This window comes from Rhinopithecus bieti, unplaced genomic scaffold (assembly GCF_001698545.2).
Source record: "Rhinopithecus bieti isolate Rb0 unplaced genomic scaffold, ASM169854v2 scaffold_17861, whole genome shotgun sequence".
In the NCBI taxonomy this organism is placed as follows: Eukaryota; Metazoa; Chordata; class Mammalia; order Primates; family Cercopithecidae; genus Rhinopithecus; species Rhinopithecus bieti.
This window is the reverse complement of record NW_016809830.1, coordinates 5,076,843-5,101,879: the sequence shown is the minus strand read 5'-3', so window position 1 is coordinate 5,101,879 and position 25,037 is coordinate 5,076,843. Positions and strand designations below refer to the sequence as shown.

The window sequence follows — 25,037 nt, the reverse complement described above, 5'->3', positions numbered from 1 at the left end:
AGGGTCTTTGTTTACCTACTTAAGCCTCAGGAATGGCGGGTGCCCCTCCCCCAGCCTTGCTACTGCCTTGCAGTTAGATCGCAGACTGCTGTGCTAGCAATGAGGAAGGCTCTGTGGGCGTGGGACCCTCCCGGCCAGGTGTGGGATATAATCTCCTGTTGTGCCCGTTTGCTTAAAGCGCAGTATTGGGGTGGGAGTTACCTGATTTTCTAGATGTTGTGTGTCTCAGTTCCCCTGGCTAGGAAAAGGGATTCCTTTCCCCCTTGCGCTTCCCAGGTGAAGCGATGCCTCACCCTGCTTCAGCTCTCGCTGGTCGGGCTGCAACAGCTGACCAGCACCGATTGTCCGGCACTCCCTAGTGAGATAAACCCCGTACCTCAGTTGAAAATGCAGAAATCACCTGTCTTCTGGGTCGCTCGCGCTGGGAGCTGGAGACTGGAGCTGTTCCTATTCGACCATCTTGCCCTCTTTTCTTTAAAAAGCAATTTACATTCATCTTTTCTCAAGTTGGCAAGCAGCAGAAATATGTGCTATTAAATGAATGAGTGGGATGTGGGAGGACAGTGTGGCAGAGAGCACTGGGCTGAGGATGGGGTCCCACGGTCTTTATTTCAGTCAGGTGACTGGCTGGAGGACCCTGGCCTTGTCTTTGAACTTCTCTGAACCATAGTTTCTTCATTTGTGAAATGAATCATTGGGTCATTCAAGGCTGGGGAAGAAATATTCATGAACTTATGCACCTTTTTAGAGCATTTACTGTCCTGAGGTCCACTGTAGCTTTCCCCTTATACTCCTAGGCTTCTCCTTGACGAACTATGTGAGGTCTTGTTCTTGGGTTCCATTAATTTCTGGGAGGTTGGCAACCGCTCCAAATGGTCAGCTCCAAGGCCAGCTCCCATTTTGTAAGAACTTGCGGTGCAGTGAAAATAGGTCTGGAGGGTTGAAGAGTCCAATCTGGGTTCTTGCCCCAGCTCCATGACACTGGGAAGTTATCTTCTCTTGTAGAACCTCATTCTGTTGTTAAGTGGGTAAGCCCAGCAAGGTTTTGAAGTTCCAAAAAAGGGCAAAGCCTCACTTCTTACCTTTTACACAGGGACTTTTTGCAGAATAAACATGCCTTACTGTGTTCAGTTTTCAAACATGACTGAGTCCCTATAAGCTTCCTTCCTTCCTGTGGCCACTGTTTGCTCACAGCGGTCGTGGGTTGACTAGAGGAACCCCAGGTAGACAGAGGAAAGTAAACTGCTGGTGGGAGAGATTAGGCTAGTCCCTATAAACCAGCAGGGCCATTAGTGAAATCTTTTCGCAGGATTCCGTCTGTGGTGTCATTGCGACAGAAACCCTTTATTACCTGAAGTATGTCCTGAGACTTCCCAAGAGTGAAGTTGTTCAGAAAACACTGACCTGAGTGTAGGCACCAACAGAAGACCTGAGCAACCTGGAACAACTCCACGCACAGGAAGCCCTTAATCATTCAGTGATCAGCCTTCATGACTAGTGTCAAAAGAAGAAAGACTACTACTGGCTGGTAATGGAAGTGTAAACATTACTTTAATGAATGAACTTTGCTAATAATATCATGTTATAAATATTTTAACTCAAGTTCAACCGAAAAGGATGATTAAGGAAGGTTGAGGGAGTTCATAAACAGAGAAATAGATGGGGTCTTAGCAAAAGGATTTGACTGATGAAATTTTACAAAGTTGAGAAACATAGATGAATAGAAATTACTACTGTATAGAAGCTTCTTAAAGTCTCACCTTTTAACAATCTTTTTCCATCCTTGAATTGATTTGCCACCATGGACATCCCCATTTTCCTTAATGTTCAGTCTAGGGAGAATCTCACACTCGCACAATCCTTGGATGGGAAAGGAGCTCAGGTGGCTCCTTAAATTGAAGGCTCCTTCTGCCTTCAGGCCATCTGAGACAGCTCTCCTGGAACCCAGCCCATGCAGGCTGCTGGGAAAATGGTTACCATATTTGTCAGATCTTGTCCAAATCAAGCCCTGAAGACACAGCTTGGACATCTTTGGAAGCTCAGTGTACGGGAAACTGGAATCTAGGTCAGACTTTTCACCCTACAGCAACAACATGGAGCTTAATTACTCTCACTTCCAGTGCTTTCTCACCTGATCCAGCTCCATTCTTCCCCATGATTGCAATGCACTCTCCCCACCTCCATCCTTGTTGTCTCAGTCATTCTATGCTTACAGACTCCCTGGTCATTGACCACCTTGAGTTGGGCTTCCAGTGATGCTAGTTCTGGGCTCTTTCCTGATAACTGGAAGTTTTCTCACATCTGCATTTGCCCCATGTCCAGATGCTAGGCTTGGAGACCGAGGCTTTGGGAAAAGAACTGCTGAGGCAGTGGCAAGAGACCTAGCTGTAGGCTTGTGAAGGCAGGGAGGTTCTTTGTGCAACCATAGCCATTCCTTCTGTCTGTCTGTTGTTGCCTTTCTCTCCTTGGTTCTTTTCCAGCTCCTTAGACCCTAACTCTCATGGCTCCCCCTGCATGGCTGTGTTACCCTGCTGGTTGACTTCACTCACTAGTTGGCAGCAGGTATGACCAATAGTCTTTCATTGGCTGGCCCCACTCTGTTTTAAGCTGGTGTCTAACTTTAGAGCTTAGCCCTTTTCACGTTGCTTCTGACCTCTCCAATGGCCCAGCCTTGCTCTGGTGTATATGTGAGGGGTTGGGGGAACCTTTGTCTTCCTCCCTTTCAGGTTTCCACATGGTGGAGCGGTCCTGGGTGAACTCTTTCTCTGCTCTCCACCTCCTTTGGGTGTGTGGTGCAATCAGCTGGAGTCTGGATCTGTGAGGCCACAATTTCCAGAGGCAGGATCCTTCCATGGAAACAGACAACATGGGCCCATCTTTCCTGCCCTCCCCTAATCCTGCCTGCTCTCCATTACTTTGTGTTTTCTCTTCAAATTCCCAGCATCTCCACCCAGGTTCATTCACATTTGGGTGGCAGGTACAGTTCCCTGCAGGCTCTCCAGATGAACCTTCTCAGAGCCTCACACTTTGGGTTTAGTAGGTAATACTTTGATCATTTTTAGGCAAATTTGGTCTACTTATCAACTAGACAGAACCTGGGAGGGAAGGAAAACTAAAGAATAGGATCTCCACACTTCCAGGAGGTAGCAAGAATTCAGATGCCAGTGCTTGCTTCTCTGCTCTGTTGCTAACTCCCAGAGCTTTGCTGGTTTAACTCATTCTGATAGCTTCCCGGCTGCAGCCCCCAGGAAAGTGACCTTCTGATTTAAAAGTTCAGCGCTGGGCACAGTGGCTCACTCCTGTAATACCAGCACTTTGGGAGACCAAGGCAGGCAGATTGCTTGAGCTCAGGAGTTTGACACCAGCCTGGGCAACATAGCAAGACTTTGCCTCTACAAAAAATACAAAAATTAGGTTGGCATGGTGGTCACCACATCTGTGGTCCCAGCTACTCTGGCAGCTGAGGTGGGTGAATTGCTTGAATCCTGGAAGTCAAGTCTGCAGTAAGCTGTGATCAAGTCTGCAGTGAGGCTGTGTGAACTCCAGCCTAAGTGATAGAGTGAAACGCTATCTCAGAAAACGAACGAACAAACAAGCAAAAGATAAATCCGACTTCCTTCCTAAGGAAGTCTTCCTGTACCCCTTTGGGCCAGGGACCTCTCTCAGGTCACACAGTGGACACTGGTGCTGCGCCCTCTTTTGCAATCACACAAGAACAACCTCTTCCTCCCTTCCACTTGTCCATCCTTCCAGAGCAAAAGACACCAGCAAGCATCCACATTCCTGTTCCCAGGGGCATGCCATCAGGATTCTGCAATGCTGATTTCAGCACCATCCTGCTGGACTATGAAAATGTCTGGTGCCTTCTGGGCATTTTATCTACTTGGAGGAGCAAGTGCATCAACCTGGGAAATCTTTGGCTCCCAGTACCACCGGGCCACAGCCCGCCCTGTGGTGACCTTTCCCACCGCCTTCTTGCAAACACAAAGCAGGTCCCCAGAGACGGCTGTCAACTGCAGCAGCCACCACATAAAATCAGGTTCCGGTGTTGCTGAAGAGCTTCACCTTGCCTTAATACAGTGGCCGGGGGAAGGTTTGCCAGGACCAGACAATGCCTTTCTCTTTGTCTCCCTTCTCAGCTTTGTCTTTCTGCCTGTTCCTGACTTTGTTCTTTGTTAGAAAGGTCCAGAGTGGCAGAGCAGTGGCTGCTGTTGTGCAAGGCATGTAATTTTGACCCCTTCTGCTCCTAAAAAAATCAATACTCCTTTTGAGCCTCGGTAAAGAGTGTTTTATAGAATCCCTCTGAGAAGCCCCGATCTGTAAAAGCTGATATTATCTGATGACCCTTCTCATACTTACAGTCTTTTTTTCACATAATATTTCCAGAACCTCACCTTCCTCTATAGCTGAGACCCTACTGCACATGTCTGCTTTGTGACATGCAAGTATAGTACATCTTATCTGTCCACTTTGGATGGAAAAGCTCCTCATTTACATACCTGAAGGCACTGGGGTGTAACAAAGGTCATCGGCTGACATGGGCACCCTCAGCAAGATGGGAGCCTGAAGTAGCACAGCCGTGTTAAACACAGGATAGGGAGTCAGCTGAGGGCTCATTATGGAGTTAGAGAAAAATTCATCAGCTTGAGAATGTCACCTGTTGTTGGTTCCAGCCTTCACCAGTGTTGCCTCAAAGATAGAAAGCACCTCGGTTTGACCTTCCCTCTTGTATATGTCACATCTCAAGAGGAGAAACAAGACATCACAGAATTGCAAAGTTCCCGAGCTCGAAGAGACTTCAGAGATCACATAATGCAGATATTGTGAACTGGTGACCAGATGTATCCCCATGACGGACGTGTCTTTTTTGACCTTTGTAGTGTTTTGGACTGTTTCTTGGTTTATTTGTTTTAAGCTGAATGCATCAGCAATATTTTACATCAGGAAACTTCAAATAAGAATAAAGTTTGAGAGATTTTCTTTTAAAATTGGAAGCGCAAGCAGCTCTGTTCCTATTCTTGAGTAGGAATAGGTGAACAGTCTTTCACAGCTCCGGCAGCTCTGTTCTTATTCCTGAACAGTCTACTCAATGGCCTCACTCACTTCTGGTGAAAGCTGAAGGCACCTGGGTTGGTAGTCCCTCACCTAAAGTCAGCCCATCCCCATTTTCCCATACGAAAGCACAGGATCCTATTGTAAAAGGTGAAGGTGACTTCACTTCCCCAAGTCTCACAGGGCCTAAGGGGCAGAGCTCTCTCTGATTGTGGGGAACTATGTCTCCTGTACCATATGGGTCTTCAGTATGATTGCTGTTGTTTCCAAGAACATTGTTAGAGCTTGGTGATGAAGTGGCTTCTTTTACTCCTGAAGTTGCCTCCAGACAGCTGGGGCAGTCAAGTCTCTGATTTCTGTGTTTGCTTCCTCCCAAATACTATTTTCTTAATACATTCAAAAAATAATACTGAGAGTTTCTTACCACTAGATTTATCCTGCAAGAAATGCTAAAGAGAGAAGTCTGTCCCTCAGATTGAACCGAAAACAAGCTAGATGGCCAGGTGTGGTGGCTCAAACCTATAATCTCAGGGTTTGGAATGTGGAGGGGGGAGGATGGATTGAGGCCAAGAGTCCGACACCAGCCTGGGCAATATAGAGAGACTCTGCCTCTACAAAAAAAACATAAAAATTAGATGGGTGTGGTGTTGTGCGTGTATAGTCCAGGCTACTCAGGAGGCTGAGGCAGGAGGATCATTTGAGCCCAGGAGTTGAAGGCTGCGGTGAGTTATGATAGCATCACTGCACTCCAGTCTGAGTGACTGAGTGACACCCTATCTCTAAAATAATAAAAAGAAGAAGCTCTTCAGTAATTTGAAGCCATATATAGAAATACAGATCTCCAGTAAGGATAAATATATGAGCAATTATAAGGGTAGTATCATAAATTTGATTTGTAAATTCATTTTACATTTTCTACATGATTTTAAAAGGTGATGCTAATGGAAACCAGATAAAATCACTACAGAAGAAAACCAGTCACTCATAATTGCACTATTCAGGGAAAATTGCTGGCAGCAACTTACTGGGCTTACTGGTCATTTTAATATTTGATTGGGATCTTACTCTATACACTTATCAGTTCCCTGCCTGTTTCACTCTACACTATATTGGAGATATTCTTCCATGTCACTATAGTCATTTTTACAGCAAACTTCTTTAATGCTGTTAAGGCTTCCACAGCATGGATGAACCGCAGCTGATGGACTTGTGTGTGGGGTGCTATCAGCTACATTGGGAGGAGGGGCCCATCTTGGGTAACATTGTGAAACTGCCTTCTTCCCTCTCTCACTCTGTAGCATCTGCCCCTAGGTCTCACTTTATACTGTAAGGCCCGAAATTCCTTTCACACGGTATCTTGACGTCTTTGAGCCTCACACAGCCCCAAAGGCCTAATTGTGAATTCCCCTGCTCTTCCTAGATATGCCCCCATTTAGCAAAGAAAGTCTCCCACCAGCATAGTTCCCTCAATGGCCAGGCTAACTGCACTCCACCTGGTCCTCAACCCAATGTGTTTCACGCCCCTCCCAGCCTGCAACATTATTCAAACAAGCCAATCACATGCCCCTGCAGGAGCCAGGGGCATCTCTGGCTCTTGTTACTATGAAGCTTGCCTCCCACAGTCCCTGCCAGCTCACTCTTCTCTAGAGTGCAACCTCATGTGATCCTGCATGGGATGAGCTGTCTTCCTCCTCTGGGCTGTGAGTCTATGTGACAAACAAACTACTATCAACCTCATCAGTCCAGTGTCAATGGTATGTGTTTGGCCATCCCCAGATTCCTAGGGTAGGAATCCCTCCTTCACCAATGAGGTGAAAAGGAGATAGACAAGACACTCTTGCTCTGCTCCACCTACTGTTAGGATGTGGCTTTAGACAAGGATTGAAAGCTCATTCCTTCTAAGGTGAAGATTTAAAGAAGTTTAAACATTAGTTATTGTGTATGGGGGGTTACATTTTAATAGCCATCAGTATCTGATTAAAGTTATAAGAGAAGAGTTGTACTAGAGCCTAGGAAGGAGGAAAGAAGAGAAATCCCAACTCAGTGGTGTCTTGTGCCCCCTGAATGTACTCCCTGGCTGCTGCCTGTTGTCTACCTCAATCAGTGACTGTGTTCAGAAGCCGTGTGGCCCATTTCTGCCACTTGCTGAGTGATTTTAGGGCAAGGAACTGCATGTCTTTGAGCTTCACTCTACTTATCCCTCAAATAGTAAAACCAATACCTGGTCCTCCTATGCCATTGGTGCCCAGTGTACCTGGCATGCTCCTGGTGCTGCATCTGCCCTCTTCTCCTCTTCCGATCTGTCTCTGATTTTCTTGGCACCAGCCAGGCACCAGCCACATTGCCTCATTCAGTAAATATTTAAGCAGCACTGATAGTGTGCCAGGGACTGTTCTAGGTACTTCACTTTCATTGAAGTATGCCTATAAACTTGAAACAACAACAATAATAAATGAATTCTGATTTTTTTTTTCAGCAAAAAGAAGGCAGCATTCTGAGGTAGAAAGAGTGTTGTGTTGGATTTCAGACAGACCCAGATTCCAGCCCTGATATTTAGTACTCAAGCAGTGCTAGGTGGATATGCAGCAGTAAGCAAAGCAAAGAGGAAGTATCCTTGGTTTCCACGCTCCCAGCTTTGTGACTTTGGCCAGCATTTTAATCTCTCTCTCCTTCAGCTGTCTCATCTGCACAATAGGCATATGAATACTTACCCTGGGGGGTAATTGTGAGGACTGTTGCTAATCCCATGAGGTCTTTACTGACACTCCATGCCTGGTCACCAGTCCCTTCTATCCCATTAGCCCCAAGAGATGTGACAGCACCTTCCTTTGTGCCACGTGGTCCTATGGACACCTGTGCCAGCACTTGTCACATAAGCATTGCATTTGTCCCCATTAGGTTGCAAGTCCAGACATCAGAGTCATACATCTTTCTTTATGACTCCACACCTGACATTTAGTAGGCACTTTCGAATGTTTGTTGAAGGCGCCTGGTGCAATGGCTGTGGTTGTTCACAACTCGCACATTGGAATGAAGGCATCCAACTCTGTGCCCTTCGCTAAAGCTGTCACTCTGGCTACTCAGTGGAGCCACCACTACTCAAAGGGGTTGGCCCATAACTCAACTCTTGGCTATGCTTTTGGGCCATTCTTGAACCACCCCCAAAACTTGTGTCTTTCCTTTGTTTTATGTCAAATTTTCTACCCAAAGAAAAGTTACCGTCTTCTTTAGTCATAAGTCTTAATTCTGAATCTGTCAACACCAAGGACATCCTAGTCTCTAAAATTGTAAAATGTTTCATAAAGTTACATTGTTGTTATCTGGCAAAAAAGCCACAACCAAACTCACCCTCAGGGATGGAAAATTGTTGCCACCATTAAGAATTATCCAAAAGAATACTCAATAAGCAATGAAAGAAATTCCAGAAGAGACATTAATATGTTTTGAACAATGGGATGTCATTAGAAAAAGAAAGTAATTTGAGAGAAAGTCTTTTCATTTAAATGAATGAAAAAAAAACCCAACCCCATTGCTTATAGTTACCCTATGCCCCAGGGAATAGAGGGGAGGAAGGAGTGAGTTCAAGGAGCAACAACACAAGAAGCGTCCAGAAATAATAAGACCCACCGTGGCTTATGCACCAACCATTCTCCCACACCTCCTGACTTGTGATTTCCTCTACTTATCATTGGGAAGAAGAGCAACACTTGCTTTTTTTTTTTTTTTTTTTTTGAGATGGAGTCTCACTCTATTGCCCGGGTAGGAGTGCAATGGTGCAATCTCAGCTCACTGCAATCTCCGCCTCCAGGGTTCAAATGATTCTCCTGCCTTAGCCTCCCAAGCAACTGGGATTACAGGCATGTGCCACCACAGCCAGCGAATTTTTTGTATTTTTAGTACAGACAGGGTTTCACTGTGTTAGCCAGGATAGTTTTGATCTCCTGACCTCGTGATCCACCCGCCTCAGCCTCCCTAAGTGTTGGGATTACAGGTGTGAGCCACTGTGCCCAGCCAGAGCAACCCTTCCTAGTGGTCTTGTTTGTGCCCGAAGATAACCGATAAAAATACCTCCTCCAACTAGACTTTTCCCAGGTGTAGTGGGAGTGGCCATCCAGGCAAGGCTGTGGGTGTCCAATGGATACAGCAAAGAGGATCCAGGATGGAAAATCATGAGCAGCCTTAGGGAGGCACCAGGGAGGAAGAGGTTACTTCCATGCATGGGTCTCAGGATGGCACCAGGGAAGAAACAGGGGTTTTGTTGGACCACGAAAGCCTGGGAGCACTGGGAGTGCCTATGGATCAGAGTCAGGGAAGGGGGAAACGGGGCCACCCCAAGCTGAGGGAGCAGGGCTAATTACTTATCAACTAAATGGCTCAACTAAATGGGCATAAACAAGACATAGTTTGTGAACTATCCACTTAGAGCATTGTAAGCTCTAATTCAGTGTCACTCATTCTCCATGTGACCTTAGGACGTTGTTAAATCCCTCCATACCTCAGTTTGCACATCTGTTAAAAGTGGAGGAATACATTACTTGTGTATCTCACCAGATTGTTCTGAGGATGGAATGCTCTATTCCATTAGAAAAATTATTCATTCATTCATCTATCCTTCATTCATTCAAACAATCATCTGTTGGGCCTTCTGGACTTCCATCAAGAGCAGGGGGTGAGGAAAGACGTGGATGTGAAATTTTATTCAGATCAAGAGCTATAACCAGCTCTATTAGGAGAGAGAATTGGAGAATAATGACTAGAGACATCTGAGCATTGGCTTTGGAAATGCTCTCTTGGCTCCTAAACTGCTGGTAATTGCATCTTTTCTCTCCTTTCATTAACCGTTAAAAAGGTAAAATCTCAATATAGATAGAGGGGCATCTCTGGTAAGAAGGCAGCCAGGAGCAGGACAAAACTGGGCTCTGGGCTTGAGTGCCGAGGCAGTTCCCGGAGAACTGCCCAACCCTCACCCATGGCTGCACTGCCCCTTCCTCTTGAGCAAAGCCCAACACTCCATTAGGAGATGGGAGAGCTTGGCATCTCACTTCTTTGGGCAAAATGAAAGAACGCACGAGGCACGGACACACCTAACCTAGAGGTTATATCATCCCCTGAGAGTCAGCTTAACTTACTTGATAAAGATCGCAGAAGGAAGCCTCCCAGCTTCCCTTATCCTGGTTGATATCGGTCAAAAGATCTAATTGCTTTGTCTGAGCTCACATCCTTCCCTTCTTTTGGTTGATATTGGTTGCAAGATTTAATTGCTTTGTCTGAGCTCACACCCTTCCCTTCTCTTGGTTGATACTGGTCAAAAGGCCTAACTGTTTGTCTGAGCTCACAACCCTCCTCTTTTTACTGGGTTCTTGTGGGCAGGACAGTTGCTAGGAGCCACTAAAGGAAGATTAGGACGAGGTGAAAAGGTAAGGTCTAGGGCTGTGTTTACTCTCCCACGGCAACCTGTGTGACCAAGAGAATGAATGAGGAGGCAGCAGATAAGGTTAATCAGCACAACAAGCTCATTGCTTCATTGGGACACTGGTTACAATCCTAGTAAACCCCAATAATTTTTTTTTCAGATAAAGGAAAAAAATCTTGGAGATTTTTACTATTGCATTCCCTCAGAAAATCAGGCCTTTCAGAAGATGGCTTGACCATTGTCTGTAAACACAATTAGTCTGGAGTCCCCGCCAAACAGTAGTAAAGATGCCTTCGAGAAAAGCATGAGGGAGATTAAATGATTACATTAAGAGAGCAAATACATGTATGATAAAGTTTTATGAGCTCTTTTTCCAAGAAAAGGGCACCATAAAAGCAATATTTTATTATCCTTGTTCCAAGGCTCAGGGAAATGTAGCCTCCCTTATTCAACTTGAGAGTTTGTGACTATATTTATCTATTCATGTGTATCTTTTGAAAATGTATTTTTTTCAAGAAAATTCAGACCAAGCATCATATTGGTGTTATTAACATTATTTAGTGCTGAATCTTTAAATATCTTGTTTTATCCTCTTCTGGGCAGTAGCTCAAAATTTCTCTCATCATATAGCAAAACTTTATTGTAGCAAAGCAGACATTAAAATATTAATAGAATGTGATCCTTTGCTGAGATTATGAGAGTTCCTTCTTTGTAGGATTTTAAGAGTAAGTTCATAGACTCTCACGAACAGGCTAAAAGCTGACAGATGGGTTAATGGTGCTCTGGGCACACTGTTACCTTTTCTGTAAGCACAACTGTTCAACTGTTAAGTAAAATGAGAATTTTTGTTCCAGGTGTCCTATCAGTCCTTGCAGCTAGAGGTTTACAGCCCAAGACAGGCAGATAGCAGTAATGAGTAACATGCTGTTCTTATTATATAGATAAACTAATGTAATGCAGGTCAACATTTTACTATAGGTAAAGGAAACATGTACCTACATGTAGTAGATGAAAATGAAATTATGGGAGCCACACATTAGTACCAATCACCACTGGCCTTCCTGTTCATTGAGAAAAACATCCCCAATAAAATGTTTCTGTTGTTATTTTTCTGTAGTTACAGAAGTTATATAGTTGTAGAAATATGGTAGCTAGAAGACCACTGCTCTTCATTTCTAAAGGGTATAAACCATTTCCCAAAGACTCATTACATTGAAACATCATGGAAGTTCTGCTTTACTGTATTAGGCATCTATTGCTGCACAACAAATGACCCCAAAACTTAGTGACTTAAAACAACAATTAATATTTATTATCTCACACAGTTTCTGTGGGTCAGGAACTCAAGAGTGGCTTGGCTGGTTAGTTCTGGCTTATAATCTCCCATGAACTCAAATGACAGTTGGGACTGCAGTCATCTGAAGACTTGACTGGGCTAGGGATCTGCTTCCCAGATGGCTCACTCTTGTGACCAGCAAGCCCGTGCTGGCTATTGGTGAGGTGCCTCAGTTCTTTACAACACTCGGATCTCCCCACTGGGCTGTTTGAGTTCCTCACAGCATAGCAGTCAGCTTCCTCCAGAGCTAATGATCCAAGGGAGAGCAAGAAAGAAGCTGAAATGTCTTTTATGACCTAGCCTCAGAAGTCATATGCCATCCTTTCTGAAATATCCTACTTAGCAGTACGGGTCAGCCTTATGTGGAAAGGGACTACACAAAAATGGGAATACTCAGAGGTGAGAATCACTGGGAGCCATCTTGGAGGCTGGCCACCATATTAACTTGTCTGAGTCTTCACCCTGTCTTCTACCCATGGTAGCAGTATTTTTCTAAATGTCGTTTTGTGTTTTCCTCAAGATGGTATTAATGAAAGGCATTTAGCAGAAACAAATACCTACCCTTACCTTACCCTTACCACACACACATACACCAACGCTACCAACAACAACCTTCCATGGTGAAAATAAACATGGTAAACTATGTTGGGAGATTCACAATTCACTTGTGATAATGAAAGTTTTGAAGTACACTAGTAAGGAGATGTGTTTGAACTCCCAGCATTTCTTAAACTCATTTTACATTGAATTCTCCTTCAAGGAATATATGAAACACCGTGACCATAAGGGCATAATTTGATAAAGGTCATTCTGGGGTTGTTCCATGTTAAGGGCAATCTGTCTTTAAGTTTGGGAGCCTGCCCAAGGAGGTTTCTATGGCCCTGTGACATTTTTGTGGGAATTCCAGTGGGGTGGAGGGGACATCTGTGTTGGAAATCACCTACTTCCCCCACCCCCACTAATAATTGCAGTTCCAATACTAACCCTTCATTCCCAGCAATGATAAGACTTTAGGCAAAAATCATCCAAAAATTAGGTGGGGATTATCCTATCACCCATTTTGTTTTAGAAGAAGGGTTTTCTTCTTGGATGTCATATTCATTGCATTTCTCCTTAATAAGGGAAAGAGAACGTGGTGGTAGCAGTCTTCCTGAATTACCTTGGGTCTCAGGGAAGCAGAATGGCATCGTGGTCAAGCACACAGATGCTGGGGTCTGAGGCCTTCACTTCCCAATCCTGCTGTCACATGCATAGCCTAAGTAAGCTTGGGCAAGTCCCTCTAACTTGTTTATGGCTCAGTTTCTTTTTCTGCAAAATGAAAATAAAATAATAAAACTTACCTCACAGAACTGTGAGGAGTATGTGGGCTGAAACTGATAAAGTCCTCATCCTGTACTGGTGCTTTCCCATGGCAGAGTACCAGAGAGCACTCAACCATGAGTTCTCATGTAAGAGAGAAGGTAGACTAGAAAAGCTGGGAGTTCTACCATCACCACAAAAAATTTATTATCTCTGAGTTGCCAGAATAATAGAGAAGCAGATGAGAAAGAGTCTCAACCAGACAAGAACTCGGGAAAAACTAAGAGATGGAAGAAGAATTCAGCAAAGAACCAGGAATTAGGAATGGGCCTGTGAAAGGGCAGGTGTGTATCAGGAGTATGTTGGATATCACGGGCACCAATTTTCCAGTGACTTGGTGACTTTATCAGTGCACAGGAATGGTGCAGCCTTATTATCGAATTGCAGAGTTAAAAGAAATGTCACAGATTAGCCAGCCTGAAGCCTCATTTGATAGTTAAAGGAACAGAAAACTATACCAGGAAAGCATGCCTCCAACAACCCATGGACTGTCAGACATGAACCCAGGCTCCTGGTGGTGGGACCTGGACCGTTTTTTGCAAATAAAACATGTCCTATGTGAATTTTAACAATCTCCTGCTAAGATAAAATTTTCCTGATAATACAGGCCCCATAGCATTCTCTTGGATGGATGCTGTGTGCTCTCTCAAACCCAGATTCTAACAAGTATCATGGGTCAACTCTCACAGTCATTGAGTGTCAGAATAGCTGTCTACCAAGGGTGGGGTTAGAACTTCATAGTTGCCAAACTGTGAGGGAAACCTGGTTCTATGTGTTGTTACGATAACATGGATTTTGTTTTCTTTAATTAACTTTATTGAGGAATACTTTACACACATTAAAACACAGATTGTAATTGTGAGTTTAGAGAAATGTATACTCCCAAGTAACCACCACCTCAGTCAAGAATTAGAATATTTCCATCACCCCAAAAAATTCTCTCATGTGCCTTTGCAGTCAATCACCTCCCTCTGCCCCATACGCACGCCCCCAGCAAACACTGATCTGATGTGACATTAAGTTCTCAGTCAACCGAAGTTGGAATAATCCTGAGTTGCCCCAAGCACTGCTCTGGTGCCCTGGGGAAGAAAGGACAACTCTGCGATCTGCTTAGGAGACAGAAGGAGGAAGCAGTAAAGTTGCAACGCCCCTTGTATGTCAACTAAGGCCCAGATGACAAGGGATGAGGTGATCTGACAAGTCTGGAGGTCACTGTGGGCCAAAACAGTCAGGGAGGTCTTGTAGGTCTGAGGAGGGTCTGTGGAAGGTGGCAGGTGTGGATGGCTTGGTGTGACAAGGGAGGGACAAGGAGGAGGTCAGGCAGCCCAGCAGGGGAGGAGGCAGCCAGGAGCTGACCTCGAACGTTCATTGCCCTTTCGTGAACTTGACGAGGAGTCCTCGGCCAGAGGCGGGTGCAGGATTCCTGCCAAGCAGCTGCAGGATGCGAGTGAAGTCTGGGATAGGAGGATCAGGTTGTTTCTATCATTATTGCATAATACAATAATTGTTGTATTATGCATATGTTGCATTAACATACATTATTTACTAAATAAATGCAGGTTTAAAAAATGTCGGACTATGATCCTGCTGCCCTTTTGCTTTTGAAAATGGCCTTGGTGCCTCTCAGCCCTTGGCCAGCCTTCCTGGGCTTCGGGGAGCTTGGGAGTGTGAGCATTTGCCAAGCCTCTAATGACAGGGGCCCATTAAAGCACATGGCTGGATTCCTGGAACCACGCATTAGATTAAGAAATGGAGCCGGAGAATTAGCTTGATGCACGCCCTGCCAAGGAGGGACCCTCGTCCTCATGGTGGTGGCTCCCTGGAGGTTGAAGCAGATGGGGAAGCTGTGTCCAGGTCATTATCGCTGTGTCACCAACAGCAGGAGGGCTCTGAGCAGCCCTCCCCACCCCACCTATTCCCATGCCAGGCAGTTCAATTCCTGTGGCCACCAGGGCCCACGCTGTCAGTAGCAAAGGGCATTACACAATGAAGAAAGGGAGGAGAGGGGCAGGCATGTGAAATCACGAACAGAAATGAGAATCTACCCCATGCCAGATACTGGACTAGAGGGAGTGTCGGACACCATTCCTGCCCTCAGTGAGGGTGATGGAGGAGGAATGAGGCCGGTTAATATCCTATGGTAGGTGAGAAGTAATAAGGGCCCTGATATGGGCTAAATTTTTTCCTCTTCAAATTCATCTGTTGAAGTCCTAACCTCAGCACCTCAGAATATGGCCTTGTTAGGAGATAGTCTTTACAAAGGTAATCAAGGTAAAGGGAGGTCATTAGGGTGGTCTCTAATCCAATATGTCTGGTGACTTTATAAAAAGAGGAAACCTGGACACAGGAATAGAAGGGAAATGACATGAAGAGACACGGGGAGAAGATGGCCCCCTACAAGCTGAGGAGAGAGGCCTGGGACAGATCCTCCCCTCACAGCTCTCAGAAGGAACCAACCTTGGGAACATCTTGATCTTGAACTTCCAGCTTCCAGAACTGTGTGACAATATATTTCTGTTATTTAAGCCAGGGGTCTCCTTGGTACCGGTCTGTGCCCATTAGGAACCAGGCCACACAGCAGGAGGTGAGTGGCAGGGGAGTGAGCATGACTGCCTGAGCTCCCCCTCCTGTCAGATCAGCGGTGGAATTAGATTCTCACAAGAGTGTGAACCTTATTGTGAACTGTGCATGTGAAGGATCTAGGTTGCACGTTCCTTGTGAGAATCTAATACCTGATGATCTGTCACTGTCTCCCATCACCCCCATATAGGACTGTCTAGTTGCAGGAAAACAAGCTCAGGGCTCCCACTGATTCTACATTATGGTGAGTTGTATAATTATTTCGTTATATATTGCAATGTAATAATAATAGAAATAAAATGCACAACAAATGCAATGTGCTTGAATCATCCTGAAACTACCTCCACCTGCCCTGGACCAGCCCGTGGAAACACTGTCTTCCATGAAACTGGTCCCTGGTGCCCCAGAGTTTGGGGACTGCTACTTTAAGTCCCCAGTCTATGGTAGTTTGCTACAACAGCCCCAGGAAATGGATATAGACCCTATGGGAGAACACTGAAGGGCCCTTGAGCCAAATGAGGGGTCAAGAAAGGTTGCCTGGACTGAAGAATGTCTAGGCTGAGACCTGAATGACAAACAGGAGGTTTCCAGTGGGGAGGGGAAGGAGTAGTGTCAGTGAAGAAGGAGGAAGGGACTTCTGGGCAGAGGGCCTGGCCAATGGCCCTGCAGTTGCGGGGACCTTTGGGGAATTGCAAGTCTGTGGGGCTGGGGACAACACTGAGTCAGAAACCCAAAGGAGGGTGATATGGTTTGGATGATTGTCTCCTCCAAATCTCCTGTCGAATTGTGATCCCCAGTGTTGGAGTGCAGCTTACTGGGAGGCAAATGGGCCACGGGGGTGGATCCCTCATGAATGGCTTGGTGCCCTCTCTGTGGTGATGAGTTCTCACTGTATGATTTTAGTTTAAAAGAGCCTGGCACCTCCTGCTGTCTCTCCTGCTCCCTCTCTCACCAAGAGCCACGCCTGCTCCCCCTGCCTTCCCCTTCCAGAAAAGCTTCCTGAGAGCCCAGTAGATGCCGGTGCCATGCTTCTGGAACAGCCTGCAGAACCATGAGTCAAATAAACCTCTTTTCCTTTTAAATTACCCAGTCCCAGGTATTCCTTTTTAGCAACACAAAAGGTACCGGTGCAGAGGGCATCAAATGTCAAGGGAAGGAAACAGGCCTGAGGGCGGAAATGTCCAATGCAAAGCAGGTTGCTCAGCATGGGTCTCTGGAAATTCTTGGAAATGCCCCTATCTTCTACCTGCAGCTTCCTCCCCAGATTCTCACTTCAGACAGCAAGGTTGTAAACCCGGGCCACTGACCTTGTCTATACATATGTCACTGTAGATCAAGAACAATTTTTTTTTCCCTGTAGTGATTGATTTATGTGGGTCTCTTGGATCGGGTTAATTGTCAACAATGTGAGCTCCTACAGCAAGACAGTGAGTGGGGTTATCAGCACTCTGTGTTACCCACAGTTCTTCAGACTGAGAGCTGCAGATGACGCAATCCTATGTTGACTTGCTCCTGGCCCTGCAGGGCGGTTGGGCTCACCTGCCCACAGACAAGGCGTGATGACTGATTGCCTTTCGTCAGTAATCGGCTTGACATGGAGCCAGTAAACTCCCAAAGTTAGATTAGGAGGTGAGGTAATTGGTTGAGGACTTTGGATTTTAGTTTATTAATGTCCAAACAATAGGGAAGCTTTCTGAATGGAAACAAGCCAAAATATTTGGCCTTCAAAATCTCTTCCGGGGGCATGGAGGTCTGCTGGTTAAGGGTGGGGTGTGGGTTGAACAAAGCCAGTGGGTGAGATGTATCTCCATGAAAATGCACAAAAATCAGTGCTGCTGCCTTGTTGGTGAAAAAAACAAGAAAGGAAATGCACAAAAAGTGGAACATCGTGGGATGCTGAGAAGGCAACACAGCACTTGCTTGGAAAATGAGTGAAAGCAGAAGGCTGTTAAAACTCAGAGTTTTGGCCTGCAGTTTTTTGTTTCTCAGGAAGGTCACATGAGAATGAGCGATGAACTTTCTCAGGGCCAATTTCTGGACAGTGGATCCTGTTTTATCTTTCAGAGAAAGGCAGGGACTATTCTCCAACGTTTTGTAGGCTGTCAAGAGGGAGGATAAATCTGAGACTGCCTTTAAATACTGGGTTTCAATTGCTTCCTTCCTTCCCAGGGCAGATATACAGTCTTCTGGTATGATTTAATGTCCAAACTCAAGCGACTGCTGTGCTTCTGCAGGATGGAGACAGCACTTTGCAATTATTTTTGTGTTCTCTGCAGAAGACAAGGTTCAGCCCCCAATAGGGGGACACTCAGGGCTGATGGTTCTCTTAGGGAGGGAAAGTGAGAGAGCATGGTCACTGCTGGCCTGACTCCCTACAGCTTCTGGGTTTGGGAGAGACCTCACTGTAATCATCACCACCACCTTCATCATCATCATCATCGTTGTCATCTGCTGCTGCTGTTGTGCTAGAAGGGGTGGAAGTGGTAATTACTCATGCTTTCTCCCCTCTTGGTTTTAGCTAAATGAGATCAAAGAGTCAATTATAGTACCCAAAGCATAGAACTCTCTGGAAAACTGGGTAGCAAGATCTTCTGTGTGGCTCTTCAGTCTGAACATACACATCCAACTACATTCCTGCTAAAGAGAAGCAGACCTCCCTCGTGGCTGGAGATGAAGCCAGGCAGGTCTAAGAGAACCAGCAAGACACGTCCATGTCCCACTCAAGGATTCTGCTCTTGGCCAATGTGGCCTAGTGGATTTGCCTGGTTCTCCCTGATCTCACCAAGCAGATAAGTCACTCTTCCTCTGGCTGAAGCAGCACACGATGGGGGAAGTCAGGGGAGAGACTGGAAATGTGTATTCCAATACTGCTCTCTTCTAGGCATGGGGCAAGGTGGAAATGTAAGCAGTGGAGTCATAAGCATGTCCCTTTAATAACTGTGATATTTGTGATCACCTCCTAGATGCCTGGTAGTTTGATCAGGATAGTACAGCCTATACCTTATTAATTTAAGGTGGTTTTGCTTGCTGATGAGGGCCCAGAAACCATGGTTTTACAGTTCCTCTAAATTGTCACTGGCTCCCTAAGTCAAGCTCTGGGCTAGCAAAGGCTTTTGTTCTTGTACAGTTATCAGCAGGGACCATGACTGGCCACAGGCTGAGTCTGCCCTGGGTAGTAGAGGTCAGGAGCTGGGAAAGGGGAGGAATTGTCTCTAGTTTAGTCTTCCATGCCTCTGACCAATGAGATTGGTTTGAGGATGAGGACTGATCCAAGGTAGACCAAGAGATATGATCTTGAAACTTCTGTTGGAATTTCTCTTCCTCAGAACTAGAAGCTCTCTTGTCGGTAGCAGTTGCTGACTATAGGTGACGCACACTTGCAGCTGCTCGGAGAGCCCTGTTAAGACATCCAGTCTAGGAGGAGAGCCAGTCAGGAGGAAACCAGAGATCAAGTTCTGATTATTGTGTTCCAGTACCTGGATCCCATTATGCCTCAGCCAGAGAGACCTTTGGGTCTTTAAGTGAGCCCATATATCCCCCCTCCTTTTTTAAGCTGTTGTGTGCAACCAAAAGTCTTGGCTAATGCATTTGTGGATCTTTCCAATGGAATAAACAATGTTTAGATCATTGATTGTAGAAATAAAGCAGGAAACATACACACATAGTGAGATATGAGGATTCTCCGAGCCTCTATGATCAAAAGTAGCCCACTCCCACCTTCAAGCACAACTGGAGCCTCTGAGGTTGCAAGTATATTTACTCTTTTGAATTTTAGGATTAACTCCAGGAGTGGTAGCTGAAGCTGTCAGCAGCCAGAAACATTTCAGTTTGAGTTCATCAGTCCAGGTTTTTCATTTATCAGGAGTGGAGAGAAGGGGGCTAGAAAGGAGTGAATATGCAGAAGGTGCTTTGGCATTTGGGGAGGAGTTAGGAAAGGTGTAAGTGATGTGGTCAAGGTGACTGGGGAGGAAACAGAACACAGAGGGTTAGGATGGGGGTGGAGGGGACACTAAAGATGTAGGAAGAGATGAAGGTGGAAAACACCAAAAGTTTTACCTGTAGAAAAGTCTCAAGAAGTATAGCAAAGACAAAGTCTTCCTGAGTCATAAAGGCAAGGGTCATCCCTACCCTTGAACAATACTGGTCTAGGTGCCCACATAATACATGAGGAAAATTGATACTGATAAAGTCTATTAACTGTTTCCTGCCAGGTAAGATTCAGAATGTCGTCCCTCCTAGGCATCTGTACTTCTATGTTAGAAGCTATGATATGAGATTATTGACAGAGTCTGTAATATTTTCTTGGTGAAATATACAATCTCTGAATTATGCTAAGGATCATAGAACACTCTGGTATCTACATTTCAGAGTCTGACACTAGCGTGATTGCAGGTGTGGGACTAGCGGGTGGGAAGATGGTGTGATCTGTGTGATTGTGGGTGAGTGTTGTGGGGAAATGGATGTGGTCTGAGTTATATGGCATGTCCCTGTGTGTATCAGTGTGTGTAGCTGCGGTGGGAGGCACTGGTTTGAATCAGCATGGGGCTTGCCTTGTCCGACAGGCAGCTGTCAGCCAAGGGGCACTTCCAGTTGTAATTGAGAAATGGCAGTGTGCTATCTCTCCCGGAGCGGGATGATAGTAATTAATTGTTCATTGATCCCTGCAGGTCAGCTAGAGGTCAGAGAAGTTACTCTAGTGGCCTTCTAGTTTGCCAGGCAGCCGGGAGCAGTGATTTGAAACCTCAGTGAGAGGTGAGAACTGTCCTGTGCCCTACACCCTGATCCAAGGTGATGGGATAATTATGGTAACTTAATGTCTATGATTACAAATAATACAAAAGTCAGCTGTTCAGAAAAACCATGCCAGCACACTATTTAAGACTTTTGGAGGAGGTGGAGAAAAGGTGTTTGACAGTGGATATTTTTCAGCACAGACTGGAACACTGCAATAGGATTGTTATTATCATCACTTTCAAAAGCTTAGGTAAGTGTCCATCTGTGGGTGAGGCTGTAGTTGAGAACCCCATAGATCTCATCTCAGATCCACAAAGGTGATTCCATTCTAAGAGAACTCCTGTGCAATCTGAAGGGCTCGTGCACAGTGAGGGGATAAATGAAGACTCAGTTCAGGCTCCAGCACTTCTGCAAAGTCTTTTTCCATCTGCCACAGTCTCCTAACCTTCAGTGATCTCCAACACTTGACAGGGACCCCCTCCTTTCTTCTGTGCAGTCTTCATTCTGCAAATATTAATGGTGCCTGTCTTTTGTTCCAGACACCATGCTAGGTGTGCCTGTTGCATCCAAGTTCCCATGGAGCCTGTATATGTCCTGAATATTTTTCTCTGTCAACATCTCCCCTCTCCAACTAGACTGTAAGCATTTCAAAGGCTGACCATGTTGCCTATATTAAACAACAGCCACAGCAAACATTTATTGAGTGTTAGACTGGCCTGGGCACGTGGAAAGTTCCATAAAGCTTAGCACAGGGCCACATCAACTAGTTCCTCAATAAAAATTGATTAGTTAAAAAAATATGGAACCGACTTGTCCAGCTAATCATGGGGATGGTGAGGAGCATAGGTGGGGGGTTGCTATGGTGAAGTCTTGGTAGTTTCACTGTCTTCCACGGGATGCGATTCAGAATGATGTCCCTCTGAGGCATCTGTACTTGTATGTTAGAAGCTATGGGGTAAGGTTATTGACAGAGTCTGTTGTGTAAACTTTCTTTGAGAAATATACTATCTCTAAGTTATGCTAGGGCTTATAAAACAATCTGGTGTCTACATTTCAGGGGCATTTTAATTGAGGGAAGTGAGTGTTGAGGTGAAATCAGGGATCTGCTTTTCTTTTGAAATGTTGATAGAAGGTTCTTTCTGTGCACCTGCACTTCTCTATTGGATGGCGCTGGATGTGGTTGCCTTTTGTGGCTCTTGGTTGCAATATAGTTCTCTTGTTGAAATGACCTCCCTCTGACTGATGCCTCCGCCCTAGGCTCATCAATGGCTACCAAAGCCAGTGGACACCTTGTGGAACACCGTGTGGCATTTCACCATGGCCTTCATGAAATGTGCCCTTTTGCAGTCTATGATCCAAGGCTCTTGTAGTTTTCCCTCCATCTTTTTAGTGTTGTTCTCAGTCTGCCTCATGGGCTCTCCAGATGTTCCTGTATCTCTTCTAAGTTCTCCATTGTGATTGCCACCTATGGTCTCTATCTTCAGTGAGATAGATGTCTCTCCCATTCCAAGTTCTCCATTGTAATTGCCACCTGTGTTCTCTATCTTCAGTGAGATAGATGTCTCTCCCCAGCCCCGAGTCCTTGTTTCTTTGGACTTCATAGGCAGATGTCTGCACCTGAATAACCCATACCCATCTTAAACTAGTAAACAAAAGTGGAATGCATGATCATGTCTCCATCTCCCATCCTCACCTCTATACCTGTTCTCCATTTAGTAAATGGCACCTCCATACACCTGCCCAAGTGAGAAGCCTGGGGGTCATCCTTGACCCTCTCCTTTCCCTCGCCTCTCACCCGATTGGTCTCCAATCCCTGGGATGAGTCTATCTCCTAAATATCTCTTGTATCCCTGTTACCTTCTTCACCTGCCAGGCCACCAGGATCATTCACTCCTTGCCATCTCCTTCGTAGAGCATTGAAATGGTTGCTGAAATTGTCGCCCTGTTTCCCTCCTTGCCCACTCCCATTTGTTTCCCACCTCCCTCTTAGAGATCTTTTAAGAAATACAGATTACGGTTCCTGCATCACAATGCAAAGGTCAACGGTGACGCCATCTGGGGCGCGCTCGGAATCCAGCAGGCCGTTTTGCCGCGTCTTCCGCAACCTCCGCGGCCTCGAGCTGGCCTCCCCCGCGGCCGCCCCAACCACCACCCCCGCCGCCATCACCGCCACCGTCACCTCCGCCGCTGCCTCCTTGGGGCCCTCCTCCTTCACCGCCCCCTTAGCCACCTCTACACACTCTGGGCCTTCTGTCCTGGAGAAGAAGCTGTAATCGTCTTCCTGTGGGCCCGGGGCGCGGTCATGGCGGACGGCGGCAGCGGCAGCGGTGGTGCGGACCAGGCCTCGGCCTGGGCGGCCACGGGCGCAACCCGGGCCAGCGGGGGTGGGGGTCCCATCAACCCGGCCTCGTTGCCCCCTGGCGACCCTCAACTCATCGCTCTCATCTTGGAGCAGCTCAAGAGCCGGGGCCTTTTTGACACCTTCCGCCGGGACTGCCAGGCCGACGTGGACACCAAGCCAGCTTACCACAACCTGAGCCAGAAAGCGGATAATTTTGTGTCAGCACATCTGGACAAGCAGGAATGGAATCCTTCAGTGAACGAAAACCAACTGCGCGACGGTCTGAGGCAGACTGTGGTTCAGCCAGAGAGGTCGGAAGCTGGAGTAGACAGGATTATTTCTCAGGTGGTGGATCCAAAACTAAACCACATTTTCAGGCCACACATAGAACTAGCAATTCATGAATTCCTGGTGGCCCAGAAAGAAGCGGCTGTGCTAGCACTCTCTCCAGAGCCGGAAGGCCTGGACCCTCCAGCTCCGTCTCAGGACACTTCCTAAGAATATGGCTGACAACTTTTGAAAGTGCTATTTAATTTTGGGTGAAGAAATGGATTCAGTTACATAAGAGTGCAATTGCAGGCCAAAGATAGGCCAAGGTCATCACTGAGCTCAAGATTTCCACCTACACCATGAGCAGTGACCAGATTGAAAGGGAAGCAAGTTCGGCAGAGAGAGAGTTGACCCTATCGCCCCCTGCAGTACGCTGCCATTTGGCCAGCCTGTCCAAGGGCATGACACCAAGCACACACTACAGAGAGGGAAACACTACTGCAACCTAGGGTTGTCCTGAAACAGACATCTATACTTGGACATGGAGACTGCACATAGACTTTAGGGTTTGTGCTCTGTGATAAACGAAAGCTACAGCGAGAGGACATAATCAATCCTAAAGACAATTTCAAAGAACAATGACAGTCAAGGTTTACTGGGAGTAGTATTTGACAGTACTTATTTGATATTGTCTCTCAGAGTTGCAAACTAGATTGTACACAACATTAGCGTCAAATAGCTTAAAAGTTGTGACCTTCTTGTACATGAATCTTCTAGCCAGTTTCCTTTCCTTTGTAAGAGGTAACAATACATGAAACCCTAGAATGAGTGAGAAGTTCAGACATTAGGTATAAGGAAACTCGTTTGCAGACTCTCTGTCCAAGGCTGCTTCCTGTCTTGCAGGGGCTGGTGAGTCTTGAGTGTGTTTATGTTATTCTCACATTTGTGTTTTTTTAGAAAAGTGGATGGTCAATAAATTGCTTATCTTTCAACAGCAACAACAAAAAAGAAATGCAGATTTATGTCCTGTCATCTTTAAGCTCCGTCAGTTTTCTGATATTTCTAGAAGGTCAGACACCTGGCATGGTTTATAAGGCCCATGATAATGGGGCCCCTGGTCACCTCTGCTGCCCCACACACTGTCATTTTTCATGTGACCACCATGCCCATGGCTATCCTGGACACCCTGTGTTCCCTCTGCTCACCGTGAAGGGAATGCCCTCAACTACTCCTACCCTCCTTTAAGCCTCAGCCCCTGAGGAGCCACACATCATGCCCAACCCCTGTCTAAGCAGGAATGACAGACTCCTTCCTCTGTGCTTCCATAGATCTCATAAGGGATGACCACACTTACAATAGTAGCTAGGTCTAACAAAGCACTTGCTGTATGGCAGGCAGTGTACTAAACGCTTAACTTTACTTACCGTAGTAAGTCCTCGTGATCTAATTGAAGAAATCCTATCTTTATTCCCATTTTTATTCCCATTTACAAATGTAGAAACCAAAGCTCAGATACTGCCTAAGTGGTGGGGCTGGAGCTGAGCCTGTGTTGATTGAGCACAGGGCCACTTTTAACCTTTTTTAACCACGCTTTTAACCACATCACCTCACCACAGTGAACTGTCTTTGCTTACAGATCTGTCATCCCCACTTAAATGTGAGCTTCCTCCAGGGTAGGGATTTACTTTGTTCATTTCTATTCTTTAACCCCAGGACCTAGCACATCACAGGAGCTCAGCAATTTATAGAAAGAAACCAGTTCTGGATTTGTCTTTTCCAACATTTAATTTCTCAGATGGTAGTATTTATCATCTAAAAAGTGAACAAAAGTTAATTTTGTGTCTGGTATCTACATGTCTAAGCAAGAAAGAGCTTTCTTATCCCTGGAGGTATTTTATCTGTAATATTTACCTCTGAGCTATTTGAAATGATTCCTCAAAATTTAGAGTCCA

The 25,037-nt window shown here is 45.8% G+C and overlaps 1 protein-coding gene and 1 long non-coding RNA gene across 2 annotated transcripts; one reads left to right on the top strand and one right to left on the bottom strand.

Moving 5' to 3' along the window:
* Positions 1–11,767: 11,767 nt before the first annotated feature.
* Positions 11,768–22,489, bottom strand: LOC108541045 (uncharacterized). The gene is made up of 3 exons (XR_001888840.1): positions 22,332–22,489; positions 12,961–13,109; positions 11,768–12,048 (listed from the first exon to the last, which is right to left on the bottom strand). It is a non-coding gene; the product is annotated as an uncharacterized LOC108541045 (long non-coding RNA).
* Positions 22,490–22,524: 35 nt separating this feature from the next.
* Positions 22,525–24,101, top strand: BOD1L2 (biorientation of chromosomes in cell division 1 like 2). The gene has a single exon (XM_017890521.1). The coding sequence runs from the start codon at positions 22,777–22,779 to the stop codon at positions 23,311–23,313; it is 537 nt and encodes a 178-aa protein (XP_017746010.1). The 5' UTR covers positions 22,525–22,776; the 3' UTR covers positions 23,314–24,101.
* The last annotated feature ends 936 nt before the right edge of the window (positions 24,102–25,037 follow it).